Here is a 14,173-nt window from a genome sequence, read left to right as displayed (position 1 = left end):
GTCTCTAGCAAAAACTTCATCACGCCATAACTCGGAAGTTCGACTCACGGCGGATCTGTCCTTCGGTGTTCTTAATGTACTCACCAAGGGCTTCCATCTCCAAAATGAACTATCTCTGCCCCAAAATTTGTGTTCACAGTGTTATCGGACTTAACCGCCCAGTATTTTGAAGGTTGTGGCCTCAATATTCCAACGAAATGACTGAATTTTGGTATTTAGTCTTCATTTGGGGTATAAAATTCCAAATTCCATTTCCATATGAAATTTGTCGTTATAGGTCGACGCCTAAATATAGCCCCCATAGAACGGTACTTCCCAATTTTCGGTATTTTAAAGGTTGTGGCCTCAATATTCCTCCGAAATGGCTGAAATTCGGTACTAATCTTCGTTGGGGGTACTAAACTTTCCCCCAGAAGTTTGTCGGTACAGGTCCACGCCTAAATATACCCGCCATAGAACGGTACTTCCCAATTTTCGGTATTTTGAAGGTTGTGACCTCAATATTCCGCCAAAATGACTGAAATTTGGTATTTAGTCTTCATTGGTGATATAAAACTTTCCCCCAGAAATTTGTCGGTATAGGTCAACGCCTTCATATAGCCCGCATAGAATGGTACCTCACGATTTTCGGTATTTTGAAGGGTTTGGCCACAGCAACCCACTGAAATGGCTGAAATTTAAAATTTAGTCTTTGTTGGAGATAAAATCCTTCCTGACTTAAATTTGTCGGTATATGTCCACACCTTCATATAGCCCCCATAGAACGGTACCTCCTGATTTCCAGTATTTTCAATATTCCAACGAAATTTGGTACTAATCTTCGTTGGGGGTATAAAACTTTCCCCCAGAAGTTTGTCGGTACAGGTCCACGCCTTAATATAGCCCCGATAGAACGGTACATCAAATTTGTCGGTACACGTTTCGATATAGCCCCCATAGAAGGGTACCTACTGATTTTCGTAATTCTGAAGCTTGTGACGCCATTATCTCACCGAAATGACTGAAATTTTTTATTTAGTTTTCCATGGGTTTATAAAATATTCCAGAAAAGAATTGTCAGTTTAGGTCCACATCTTCCTATACCCCCCATACAAACTTACGTCTTGATTTTCGGAATTTTTTAAGTTTTAGCTACGAAATATCGGAAATTTAAGTCTTCTTTGAGTCTAAAAACTTTCCTCCAAATATATGTCGATATATATCAACGTTTTGATATAGCCCCCATAGAACCGTACCTCTCGAATTTCGGTATTCTGAAGGTTAGCCACAATGTAAGCAGCCTTCATTTAAAGTTAGTTCAGGCGCAACGTGGTATGCCAAATTGGCAGTTATTTGGCTTCTTTGGTTCCCATTGGTCAAAAACTTCTCCGCCAAAATGTTTGGACATAGGTGCATGTTTTGGTATTGCCCCCATATAATGGTACTGCCCGATTTTCGGTATTTTGAAGATTTTAGCCAAAATTTCTAACCGAACTAGCTGTAATTTAACATTTGAGAATATCAGTGGCCACGAAACCTTTACACCAAAAATCGTCAATATAGGTCCATGTTTTGGTATAACCCCCATATAACGGTACCTCCCGATTTTCGGTATTTTGAGGGTTGTAGCTACAATTTTTAACCGAACTAGCAGTAATTTGACATATGAGGTTCTCTGTGATCACGAAACTGCTTCACTAAAAATAGTCATCATAGGTCCATATTTTGATATACCTCCCATATATCTGTACCTCTCCATTTTCAGTACTTTGAGGTTCTTAGCTACATTGTATGATGGAACTAGCCGTAATTTGACTTTTGAGCTTCCCTGCAGTTATAAAACTTATCCACCAAAAATTGTAAAGATAGATAGGTCAACACATTGATACAGCCCAGTAGGCAGTACCTTTCACCTGGCTGAACACATTTTTTAGATTATATTAGATAATATAGGCATTTGGGGTATCCATGGTCGAAAAATGTTTCCACCTAAAATTGTGAAAGGGAACTTATTATTCCTTTTTAATTAAGACTATTTTATGATGGAGTATATAAAAACTTCCGCCCGGCCGAATTTAACGACTTTTTACTTGTTTTTTTTTTTCATTTCTTATGAAAAGGGTTGTAACTCTTTATAGTTTTAATAAGTTAGTATTTCCAATTATATTTTCGTTACTTCCACAAACACCACCACTTTTCGCTGCAGTTTCTCAAATTTTCAATTTTCTTTTCAATTTAGGACACTCTGTTGACTTTTTTCTGGTATGAGTATTTTTTATACGTGTGTATGTCCTTTTAAGCCAATTACCCAGTTCTATGGAACTATGGAAACCACTTTTACTTTTTTTTCACTTGCTTGGAATAACAATTTTTTGCAATGCACTTTGACGGTTGATTAATTCAAATATATGCCACATTTTTATAGATAGGAAAAACGTGAAGCGATTTTCTTCGTGAAAAAAGAAACACTTTTCATGTTCACATGTCCCTGAGTCCACAAAAAAAAAAAAACACTTGATAACTTGCCAATTTATTGTACATGAATAGTTAAGAAGTTCGGTACGAAGCTAATGTTATAGATTATCGGAACACAGTTCAGTTTTAGTTACGATTTAAGTTTTTCATGTCCGACCAATGGTGGAGGTTAAAATACACAACATAAAAGGATATCCCCCTTGTGTTTGAATATTTATGCTTTTGTGTAGATGTGTGTATATATTCCTGCTATATTATGTTTTATGTATATACGCGTGTGTGTGTGTGTCTTTTTTGCCTGGGTATTGGTGTCTTATGTACACTTATGTAATGTTTGTATATGAGGAAGAAAAATACATCACATTTTTTTCTTCACTGAATTTAAATTTTTAATTCTTTTCGAATAAATGCAATTTTGCAATGGATAGATTTTCAATTTGTTTTTTTGTTCAAGGACCAGGCGAGCGTATTAAAAGCAAATAGCGTAGGCGTGGGCTATTTACAAGCAATTCTATGGATTTTCTACACAATTTCAAGGTATATTTTTTTCATTGCAAAAAAAGGGCAAAAAGGGATTGTGGTATATAAGAAAATTCAAACTTTTCTAACACTTTTCTTGGTTGCGATTTCCTTTTTGGCCATTGATTGATTTTTCTTCACATGAAGAGCACGATTCGGCCCGTTTAAACAAATTTACACAATTAAGCCACTAACTTTTTAATACCGAAAAAATTTTCTTCCGTTTTTTTTTTTCTTCACTTGCGATTCTTACGTATCGATTTGGACGACGTTGTCGTCGTTGTTGATTAAAATTGCCTGGTTCTGGTTGCTGTCTATGTAGTCTTCTTCTTGTTCTTGCTGCTGTCACGGCTGTTATGTTGTGGTGGCTCTTCGTATATTTGAAAACTGGAATAACCACCAAAACTAACTTTTCAGAGAAATCCCTCAAAAATGCGTGAGTGTAACTTTCCAAAAGTTGTTGTTTTTGCTCCGGCTGTTTGTGTGCTTATCGTTCGTTTGGAGGGTGCAACCGCCGCGAGGGGGGTGGTTAAGTGAAAGGATAACGTAAATGTTTTCATTCATAAATGACATTTATTCCTTTTTTTGGTACTGGAAAGCGAAGGCGGTGCAGTGTTGTATTTGTTGGTCCTGCGCCGTAACAACACCCCCAGCACAATTTTTAAATAAAGAAACACACATTGTTTATTCCGTTACTTTTTTAGATGTTTTAAAAATGCATTCATTCTCTTAACGTTTTGTGGCATCCACTTTATTCACTGTAGTTGTTTCTATGTTTTTAACTTAACAATGGCATTCCCACCTCATTTAATTTGTAGACAAGATAAGATTATTAAAGAAAGCTCTTAATAGTTGAGGGCCATTCTATAGCCAGTATAACGTACAAAGTATAGCGAGCATACTTCCACTTCGTTCAAATACTCTACTAAATTTATTTTTCTATTGATATTTTTTGTAGTTTTCGAACTTGTTGTTTGTGGGCCAATATGCTTTGGTTTTTCGTTATCAGTTCATTCGACAAGTGAGCAAATTTATTGTTTTCGTTCACGGTTTCACTCAATTATCGATTAATTGAGTGAATTTGATGGTGGGAACTCTTGAGTAGGGTAATTGAAGAAGGTGATATATTCGGCGATATCAAACTATTTGTACGAGCACTTAAAGGAAAGAAAGAATAAACCTATAAAGCGAATTGTATTGAAGTAAAATGGAATACAGTCGAAAACACTTATAACATTGCCGTTTATAATGTTATATCGCTTATAACGACGAAATTCCAAAGTCCCGAATTTCTGTCCTTTATACTCCACACAAAAAATATCGTTTATAACGTCATCGCTTATAACGTCATATCGGTTGTAAAGTCCGTTTTTTTTTAATTTTTGAATTTTGCTATCGGTTATAACGTCGAACCATACGAAGAAGAAAAATATCTCTCTATATTTTGTTGTATGTATTTCTTTTTCAAAGTCCAAACAACAACAAAATACCAAACATATGCACAACATGTTTGAAAATGGGTTTGGACAACTGAATTACGACTGACATGTAGGCCTAACCCTGCGTTTACAAATGACAGGACAGTTGACTTCATGTATTGATTGTCAAAGTCCCACAACTTGCCTGTCAGTTGTAAAATTATAAATGAAAATCAACGATTTCTTTTTGTTTTCCGTTCACATATTTTGTTTTGTACATATTCTTTTGTTTTCAGCACATTTGAATTATCATCTCACTTCTTTTTCACAAAAATGTCAAAAATTTGTTAACCCGGCTGTCTGTGAAAAACTGATGGACAGCTGAGAGACAAACGACAAATGTATGCATGTGTTAGTAAATCAGAGTTGTATTTGAAGACAAACTGTCTGGTGTAAACGCCTAGTTAAGGTCTAAAGACAATTAATTTTGAATTTTTGACAATGTCACATCTGTTTTAAAACCAATGGACCAAGGTGTGATAAAATCATTAAAATCGCATTTCCGGAATAGGGAGTATCCACTATCCTGGCAATAATAGAAAGGATGAAAGTACGAAATTAAATGTGCTGGATGCCATGTTCATTCTCATTTCTCTCAACACGTAGAAGTTATTGAGGAATTAGTTGTCATCGATGACAATATTTTCACATCTGACATTTATAATGACGGCGACATAATCTTGGAAGTTTCAGATTAAGGCAATTGTAACGAAGAAATTGAGGATGCTGCAGAAACAGAATTTCAATTATCGTCAGTATCAGAGGCTAGCTGTAGAAACTTTTCAAAAATGTATTTACTCAGAAGATGTTACAAGCAAAGAATGTGTTTTGGAAACCCTTCCAAATCGCAGATCTGTGTTAAATTCAAAACTTATGTTGGAATTCAAAAGCCCAAAATAAAGTAACAGGCTATTTTAAGTAGAACCATATCCTTTATTAACGTAATATACCTGTCGAAGAATGAATTTAATATCGTTATTTTTTATTATTTTGTTGTTAACTCATTTATACATATGTATGTATATAAGATGGAAAAAGTAAAAAAATTGAATTGAATTTAATTAATAAAACAACGTCGCCAAAAGTCACTATACATAATATCATTTCACTTCTTTCATGAATATCGTTTAGAACTACTATCGCTTATAGCGTCCCATTTTGGTCGGTCCCTTGACCGACGTTATATGCTATTTCGACTTTATAACATTCCTTTCGTCTATGAAAGTACCCAGCAAAAAAAGTCCTCCCAAAATCATGGGTTTTGTAAGGGATTTTTGGCAGTCGTAACTACTCGCAAACCCCCTTTCTTCCCCATTATTTTTACAAGGGCATGTCGCACTCAGTTTGTAGTTATTTTATGACCACTAGAATAACTAGTTATTCTGTGGCCACTAGAAGTTGAAAATTCTATTTTTAGAACAGTTGATGTAGAGATTTTTTTTTTTAATTTCATCACACTTCTTACTTTATTTTATTTCGCTCGCTGTGCGAGTTGAACACACGAACCCTCTGATTTCTAGCCAAAGACACAACATACTATGATGCCACGCACACGAACATTAAGGGTTGCTTAAGAACTTAAATGTGCAGTGCACATGTGCACCACGAACTGTTATTTTTTAATTAAAAAAAAACTCGCGTGCCGACAGTAAGCGTTGAACACACAACCCTAGGATTTATAGTCGGACACACACTCACTGTGCCACCGTCCTCATTACTTAGTGAGGAGCAAAGTAGGTAGATTTGCCTTGTAATTTTTTAAGAAGTATCCCATTACTTTTTAGATTACTTGTAATGGGAAAAGAAGCTTGTTTACATTACTTTGTAATGGGTTACGTAATGATTAATGGATTCGAATTTTTGCTGGGTAATAATTAGTAGGAGCTTAGCTCATTTGCCACGTCAAGGCTTATTCATAGGTGTAGAATATGTTATCTGGTACACTGATACAAGATGAGACTTCGATGTTTTTTTTGCCCAAAGGAATTCAAAATACCAAATTATAGTCATTCCGATGTTTAAGCTTCAAAATACGTTAAATCGGGAACTACTGTCATATTAAGTGATGGATCTATATATTGATCGTATTATGCGTCAAAGTTTTCTTATCCATTAAGAATTCGAAATACAATGTAACACCGACTTACAGTGAGTTTACATTTACGAAATCCACTCGATTTCAACTGTCAATTCCATTGTTTAAACGTCAAATAAAATCCAATGGATTTCAGACGAGTTTTCATTTGACGTATACGCAAAGGAATTGACATTTGAAATTGAGTGGATTTCGTAAATGTAAACCATGCATTAAGTAGGAAAATGTGGCAAATCACTTCAAAATAACTCGCATCGGACTATAACGTTTATGGTGTTCCTATCAAAACTTACATCTATGTATGTATATTTCTAATTTTCCGAACTGGTTTTTGCACCCACTGGGACCTGCTATACAAAATTACCGCAATTTCGTTCCGAAAATGAGAAAAAAGACTCCATATATGTTTGAAAACGTGGCAAAATCCTTCAAAAACCGAAAATCGGGTGGCACCGTTCTATGGGGGCAATATCAGAACGTATACCTAGAATTCTCTGAAGAAATGTTTGACACCCCTACTGAAGACTAAAATCCATGGTAAAGCAATATTGTACATGTTAAAAACAAAATTTCTTTTGCAATTCTAAAAAAATTATTTGTGAGCACATTTACGATTTTTGGTATAGAAGTTAAGGACAAATTTTTAGTGTCCGTTCGTAAGGACAAATTTGCCGATGCGCGCAGAAATTATAGCTGGTTTTTCTCATATAAAGAAAAAATAGTTAAAAATGTCTTATTTGTTTTTAGGAGAAAATTTATAAATAAATCGTTAACAGCATTCCATATCTATTGGTAGATGTTTAAATATTTAATAAATTTATTTTTATTTTCATGGAAAATCAACAAATAATAAAAAAATCTTGTAGTAAATCTAAATTATCCTGCCCCAGAGTCCGTAAAAACCTTAAAAAAATAAATGAAAAATATCTACAGAATTTAGAGAGATTGGGTATATAAATTGCATATTATAGCAACAACAAAAGAGATAAATTCTCAAACCAATGAAAATATCAAAATTTTCATATGATTTCATACATATATGTGTGTAGACGTCAATGAAAATTTAAAAGAGAATAACAAAGAATTTTCTAATGAAAATTTTCATACCGCCATTATTACAAGTCTTCTTTTGTTATAGTTTGGATTTTCCGAGCAGATATATGTATAGCGATCCAGTTAACTTAAAGTTAAAAGTGATAATTAAATTTCAGGGAGAAGCTTCTTGGCGTTAACTTTTAATGTGAAAATTATATTTTTAATGCCTCCAAAATGGTTTATTTTGCGTTTTCAAATTCATCCAATAGTAAAAGGAAAGATATAATAATGCCCATAGTCTGGCATAAGACTTACATACATTTGAAAAGAGAAATAAAAAATAATTTAAAAAAATTAAGTTTCAGTGTTTTATTTGAAAATGCACTTAAAACTAAAAAATAATTTGTCGCTTAGCCTCAATATATATATTCTTTCTTATGATAGAATCTCTCAAATAAAACGCTTGCATTTAAATTATGAATGGTGGCAAAATTAAACGCCAAGCGTTTTATTTGAGAGATTCTATCATGAGAAAGAATATATATATTGAGGCTAAGCGACAAATTATTTTTTAGTTTTAAGTGCATTTCCAAATAAAACACTGAAACTTAATTTTTTTTTAAATTATTTTTTATTTTTAACTTTTTAGTAAATACATTTTTTGACCACTGAGATCCCCAAATGCCGAATTACAGTCCATTTGAGCAGAAAATGTAGATTAAAATGCTTGAAATTGGGTGGTACCGTTATATGGAGGCTATATTAAACCTTGACCTACGTCCACAATTTTTAGTGGGGAAGTTCCTGGACCATTGAGAAAACCAAATGCCAAGTTACAGCAAATTCGGGCTAAAAATGAAGACAAAATCCTCAAAATACCAGACGTCGGGTGGTACCGTTATATGGTGGCTATAGGAAAAAATGGACCCATATTGGTTTTGGTTTCATATTCATGTATTGTCATCTAAATCTGAAAAATGTGCAAATTGTTAGTTCGATTGGTCAACTGCAACCATGCTAAAAATCACTTACCAGATTTTAAAAGGGGGTCAAGTTAGACCCCTAGAAACACTGTAAGAATGGACCAATATTAGTTTTGATTTCATATTCATGTATTGTCATCCAAATCTGAAAAGTGTGCAAAGTTTAAGTACGATTGGTCACCTGCAACTGCGTGAAAAACGAGTTACCAGATTTGAAAAGCAAAATACCGGAAATCGGGTGGTACCGTTATATGGGGGCTATAGGAAACAATGGACCCATATTTGTTTTGGTTTCATATTCATGTATTGTCATCTAAATCTGAAAAGTGTGCAAAGTTTTAGTTTGATTGGTCAACTGCAACCGTGTTAAAATTCAGTTACCAGATTTGAAAAGGGGGTCAAGTTAGACACCGTAAAAACACTGTAAGAATGGACCAATATTAGTTTTGATTTCATATTCATGTATTGTCATCCAAATCTAAAAAGTGTGCAAATTTTAAGTTCGATTGGTAAACTGCAACTATGTGAAAAATGAGTTACCAGATTTGAAAAGCAAATTAGATAAAACAGTGTAAAAATGGACCAATATTGGTTTTGATTTCATATTCGTGTATTGTCATCCAAATCTGAGAAGTGTGCAAAGTTTTAGTTCGATTGGTCAACTGCAACCGTGTTAAAAATGAGTTACCAGATTTGAACTAAACACACACCAAGGCAAGTTAAATAAAACACTGTAATAAAAAGTTCGATGACTGAGAAGCCACTCCACAGCCTATACAATTGATGAGCTGCAACCAACAGCGAAATATGTCACATAATCGTGGTTGCGTGGTTTCGAATCTTCGGCTTTCCTTTTTCACTTGCAAAACATCATCTGTCAATAAGCTCGACTCCAATGAGAAATTAATTTAAAATTAATTTTAAAAAGGTTTTCGCCCTAATATGCAAAATTTTCAAAATAAAAAAAATAGTTTAAAGAAAATTCGCGGTTTAGTATTTTTGCATTTTCCTATTTTCAAGGTATCTATGTATATCCGCCGTTTTAGTAGATGGATTCGAAGGAAGGACCCATTATATCCGTTTCGTAAAAACACTAAGTTCACGAGAGGTTCAGAGGAAATTGTAAACTTTACACGCAAAAAAATATATATGTATATATTTTTTATACCCTCAGCATTTATGCTAACGAGGGTATATACACTTTCATAGGGCAATATGTGCCTCATCGAAATAATCAGGGTAATCACGAATGTCAACTCACCGTGAGCTTTGTCTTTCTGCCCTTTCAATTTAAAGGGGAAGGTGAGAAAACTCGCGGGGAGTTGATATTCATGATTGGGCTGAATGGTTTTAGACCCCAAGTATGTTTGGACGAAATGTGTTCCAGACAATTTGGAGTCGATTGAGCAATGTCCGTCCGTCTGTCTGTCTGGCTGGCTAGAGCGAACGATAACTCTCGAACGGATCAACCGATCCGGTCCAAACTTTGGCTTTCGTAATATTTTGTCCAAATTTAGTTTAAGTTCGAAGAAGGGTTATATGGTCCACTCCTTCCGGTACCTCCCCTACAAAAAATCGAAAGTGTTCGGAAAATTTGTACGTACGATAACTCTTGAAGGAAGTAACCGATTTGGTCCATACTTTGCAAATCGTGAAATGTCTACCAGACTTAGATGAGGTTCCAATATGGACTCAATCGGTCCACTTCTTCGGGTACCTTCCACACAAAATTTCGGATAAGTTCAGTTTAGGACCTGCTCTCAAATCGCTTTGATTTTTGTTTTAGCAACTTGTATTCACTGCCCCCCATACGACGGTACAAGTTTCATCAGGCGCAAGTCCATACTTCCTGAGAAAATAGCCTGAAAGTTGCACAAAACCCCTATGCCACCGCGTGAGGTGGTTGGAGCGCAAGATAACTCTCGAACGGATCTGCCGATTGGGTCCAAAATTTGGCCTTAGTAATATTTTGTCCAAACATAGTTTAAGTTCGAAGATAAGCCATATCGGTCCACTCCTTCAGGTACCTCCCCCACAAAAGTTACAAAATGTTCGGGAAAAATTGTTCGTACGTTAACTCTTGAAGGGAGTAGCCGAATTGGTCCATACTTTGCACATCCTAATATATCTACCAGATATAGATCAGGTTCAAATATGGACTAAAGTTGGTAAAATTTTTTTTCAGGGGGCAAGTCCACACTTCATGAGCAAACAGCCCGAAAGGTGTAAAAACCCCCTATGGCACCATATGTAGTGCCTGGAGATCCACTTCCATAATGGTCAATGTCGATCCATTCCTTTAAGTATCTAATCCGCAAAACTTTTGCTCTTTAATCCTTATCAACATTTTTGTCGGTTTATACGCCGAAAATTTTTAAACCCCTCTATATACATATTTTTTTGGGAAAAAAGTGTTTCAATGTTCACAGGCTGAGGGTATATCTCTGTCGGCCAAGCCGACTGATACTTTTTTACTTGTTTAATTTACGCATCAAATTTTGGCCTTTGGAGTTGTAAGGAGTACACTCATGAGATACACTTTAAACCACGTAAAATGGCGATATATGTAATGCTATTGTCAGTTTTGAATATTATCCTGTTGCGCGTCCGGATTATTAAAAAAAAATCAAAAAAAAAACTCCGAAATTAAGGCTTCAAAATATCAGCATTAATTTTAGGTAGATGCAGTGGATATATCGAAAAATCGAACACTAGTATCATGTTGCTCATGGATTTTTCTTTGATTCTTCCTTTGGGCATAGGCCCATGAAATGTAAGGCTAAACCAGAAATCGAAAAGCAACATAAAAAACTTGTTGGCCTCAACCAATTTTTCTACACTGATGCCAAGACAGCTTACACGTAAATTATTATGAGACCCTCATTTTCAATAAATTCAGTCATATTATATAGAATATGTCCACGTGAATTCTGAAAGGTGAAATTCGGATTCATCGTTTGTAAAATTTTTTTGGTTTTTACCATATTGTTACGAATGTAACTGATAGGTTTAAGTTAGTTTAGTTTAATTTCCGTTAATTTAAAAATTTGAATTGTAACGTAAAGTTTTTATTACGCAGTTACTTTATTTAAGCAGCAACAACTACCATGTAGAACTCTCTTCATTATTCTGGATGTTACTTTACCTTTCATTAATGTGCTTTTATTTTGTTTTGCCATAGTCATGTAATTATTGTTTAGTTTGTCACTTCTTTTCTTACATTTATTTGTTGTTGTAATTACGTCATTGATCATCCCCCATGTATGTATGTGAGTATGGTTGTTCGCTTAGTGCGAATGTGCGTCTGTGTGTTCGTTGTACAGATTCGAGGTGTTGCCATATGCTCTAGATATTTCTCGAACAGGGAGACTTTGGGATATAAATGCAGGGGAACTGGCAATGACGGAGGAGTTGTGTTTTAAGCGTTGAACTGAACAGATCGGTAAAAGAAGTGCTGCGTGCTAACTAGATACAAGCTGTGTGCTAGTAATTAAAGTCGGTTCCGAATAAGTGTAATAAAGTAAATAAAGCATTGTAGAAGCGTAATCTAAAACGAACCCTGTTTTATTTGGTACAAATCGTATCGGGGAATAAAACAACGTCTACACGGACATTAGTTAAATCTAATTCCGTAACAATATATTGTATTGTTCTACCATGACTAAATTCCAATTGCTAGCAATTACGGTTGCATAATTCGGTGCAATTCTATATGGGCAATATCGGAACGCGGACCGATAAACCATATTCAATACCAAACATCCTTGGGCTAATAAAAACTTCTGTACCGAATTATTTGGCTCTATCTTAAATAGTGCAAGCCATATCTTGATTTCAACAAACAGTCGGATTGACATCGTTATTTCGACTTGAAATTTTATACTGATCAAGAATATAAACACTTTATAGGGTCTTATGGCGGAGGGTATAATAAAATTATACAAATGGAACATCGAAAACTTGGCCCTTATTTATTATTGGTATATCTCTGAAAGTATTGAGACCCATATATCAGAAAGTATTATCACAAAAATTTCACCCTATTAAAATTTCAGCACGATCGGAGTGACCTTAAAGGGTTTTAAAGCGAAAAAGAGTTGTACTTTTACGAAAGTGGTGTTTAAAAAGGGGTACCGACATAGTCCATCTTGGAATCGGGAGTCGTTCATATCAATAGTTATCAAGAGGCACCAATTTGCAATGTTTAAAATGGTAATTTCAGTTGGTCACCGTATAAGGTAAAGGTTTTGGGCCACTATGGGTGCCACCGTGGTGCAATGGTATGCACACCCGCCTTGCACGCTGAAGGTCGTGGTTTCGATTCCCCGGCTAGGCAACATCAAATTGTCAGCGGTGGCAAAATACCGCTCACTAAAGTTGGCAACATTCCCTTAGTATTTCGGCCATGTAAAACTTTCCTACAAGTGGTGTCTTAGAACACTCCGTTCGGACTTGGCGATATACTGTAGGTCCCACATCATTGCGGTAATATGAATCGGGGTGCACTCATTGATATAGGAGAAGTCTCCCTTGTGCGCCTGGGATGTTTGTGGAACAATTATTATTATGTCAGGAAGCATGGGCTTGTACACTAAAAACATTATATCGCTGTAAACAGAGCCGCAAGGAGTACTTTCCTTGAAAATATCGAAACTTTTAACGAATAGGCCTTAAACTTCTCCCTTCTTAAACTGAACTTTTGCAAAAAAAATGTTGTTGGCGACATTTCTTGAATATTTCAGCCATGTAAAATTTCTCTACAAGTTGTAGTCCATCTTGGAATTGGGAGGTCATTCCTATCAATAGTTATCAGGCGACACCAATTTATAAAGGTTAAAATAATCATTTCAGTTGGTCCCCATATTAGTTAGAAGTTTTAGACCATTATGTCAGCATGGCAACATTTCCTCAGTATTGCACTCATTGATATGGGAGAAGTCTCCCTTGTGCGCCTAGGATGTTTGTGGAACAATTATTATTATGTCAGGAAGCATGGGCTTGTCCACGAAAAACATATCGTTGTAAACGGAGCCGCAAGGAGTACTTTCTGTAAGAATATCAACACTTTTTACTAACCGCCCTTAAACTTCACTTAGTCGAAAATTTTGAACTTTTGTGAGGGAGGTACTGGTGTTGTCAGATATATGTACATACATAGATTTTTTTACATGTAATGTTCATACATATGTATGTATATTTAGAAGAATTTTCACGTTGGGCAAAATTTCGGCCAAATCAGATACTCAATTCGTAAGTTATCGTGCACATCAGCCATTTTCAGTTGGTGACGGCTGAGTATGCTAGAGCTCGTTCAATTATCTCATGATGTATTGTCTTGCCTCGAAAAAAATTGTACCGTAGTAATAGGAGCCGCAAGGCAAATTTAAAATGATCCAAAACTGAACTTTTGCAAAAGAATTCTAATTTTGTGTGGGATATACCCGTAGGATTGGACTATATCCATATTCGAACCTTATTTATATTTTGAACATTTGAGACATTTTTTCATATATTTTGGAATCTTTGTGAAACTGGTATCCGAAGTAGTGGACCAATCTTTCAGTTTGAACCAAATCGGTTGATCCTTTCTTTATTGAACGTGCCCACCA

General features: G+C 35.3%; 1 protein-coding gene across 46 annotated transcripts in view; it reads right to left on the bottom strand.

Annotated features, from left to right (window-relative positions):
- nwk (FCH and double SH3 domains nervous wreck) overlaps positions 1–3,897 on the bottom strand; it is a 49,536-nt gene extending 45,639 nt beyond the window's left edge. For 17 of the 46 annotated variants that reach the window (XM_073983844.1, XM_073983869.1, XM_073983872.1 and 14 more), the window contains exon 1: positions 3,064–3,336. Coding sequence is in view for 13 of the 46 variants with exons in the window: in XM_073983843.1 (XP_073839944.1) it covers positions 3,064–3,096 (33 nt within the window). In the remaining 33 variants the exon portion in view is untranslated. Of the gene's footprint in view, positions 1–3,063 lie in introns of all 46 variants that reach the window. The other 29 variants (XM_073983846.1, XM_073983871.1, XM_073983874.1 and 26 more) reach the window with 9 other exon arrangements.
- Between the last annotated feature and the right edge of the window lie 10,276 nt (positions 3,898–14,173).

The sequence above is a fragment of the Musca autumnalis genome, unplaced genomic scaffold (assembly GCF_047663935.1).
Source record: "Musca autumnalis isolate F117 unplaced genomic scaffold, ASM4766393v1 scaffold_4, whole genome shotgun sequence".
Lineage (NCBI taxonomy): Eukaryota > Metazoa > Arthropoda > Insecta > Diptera > Muscidae > Musca > Musca autumnalis.
This window is presented reverse-complemented; position numbering and strand designations above follow the sequence as displayed.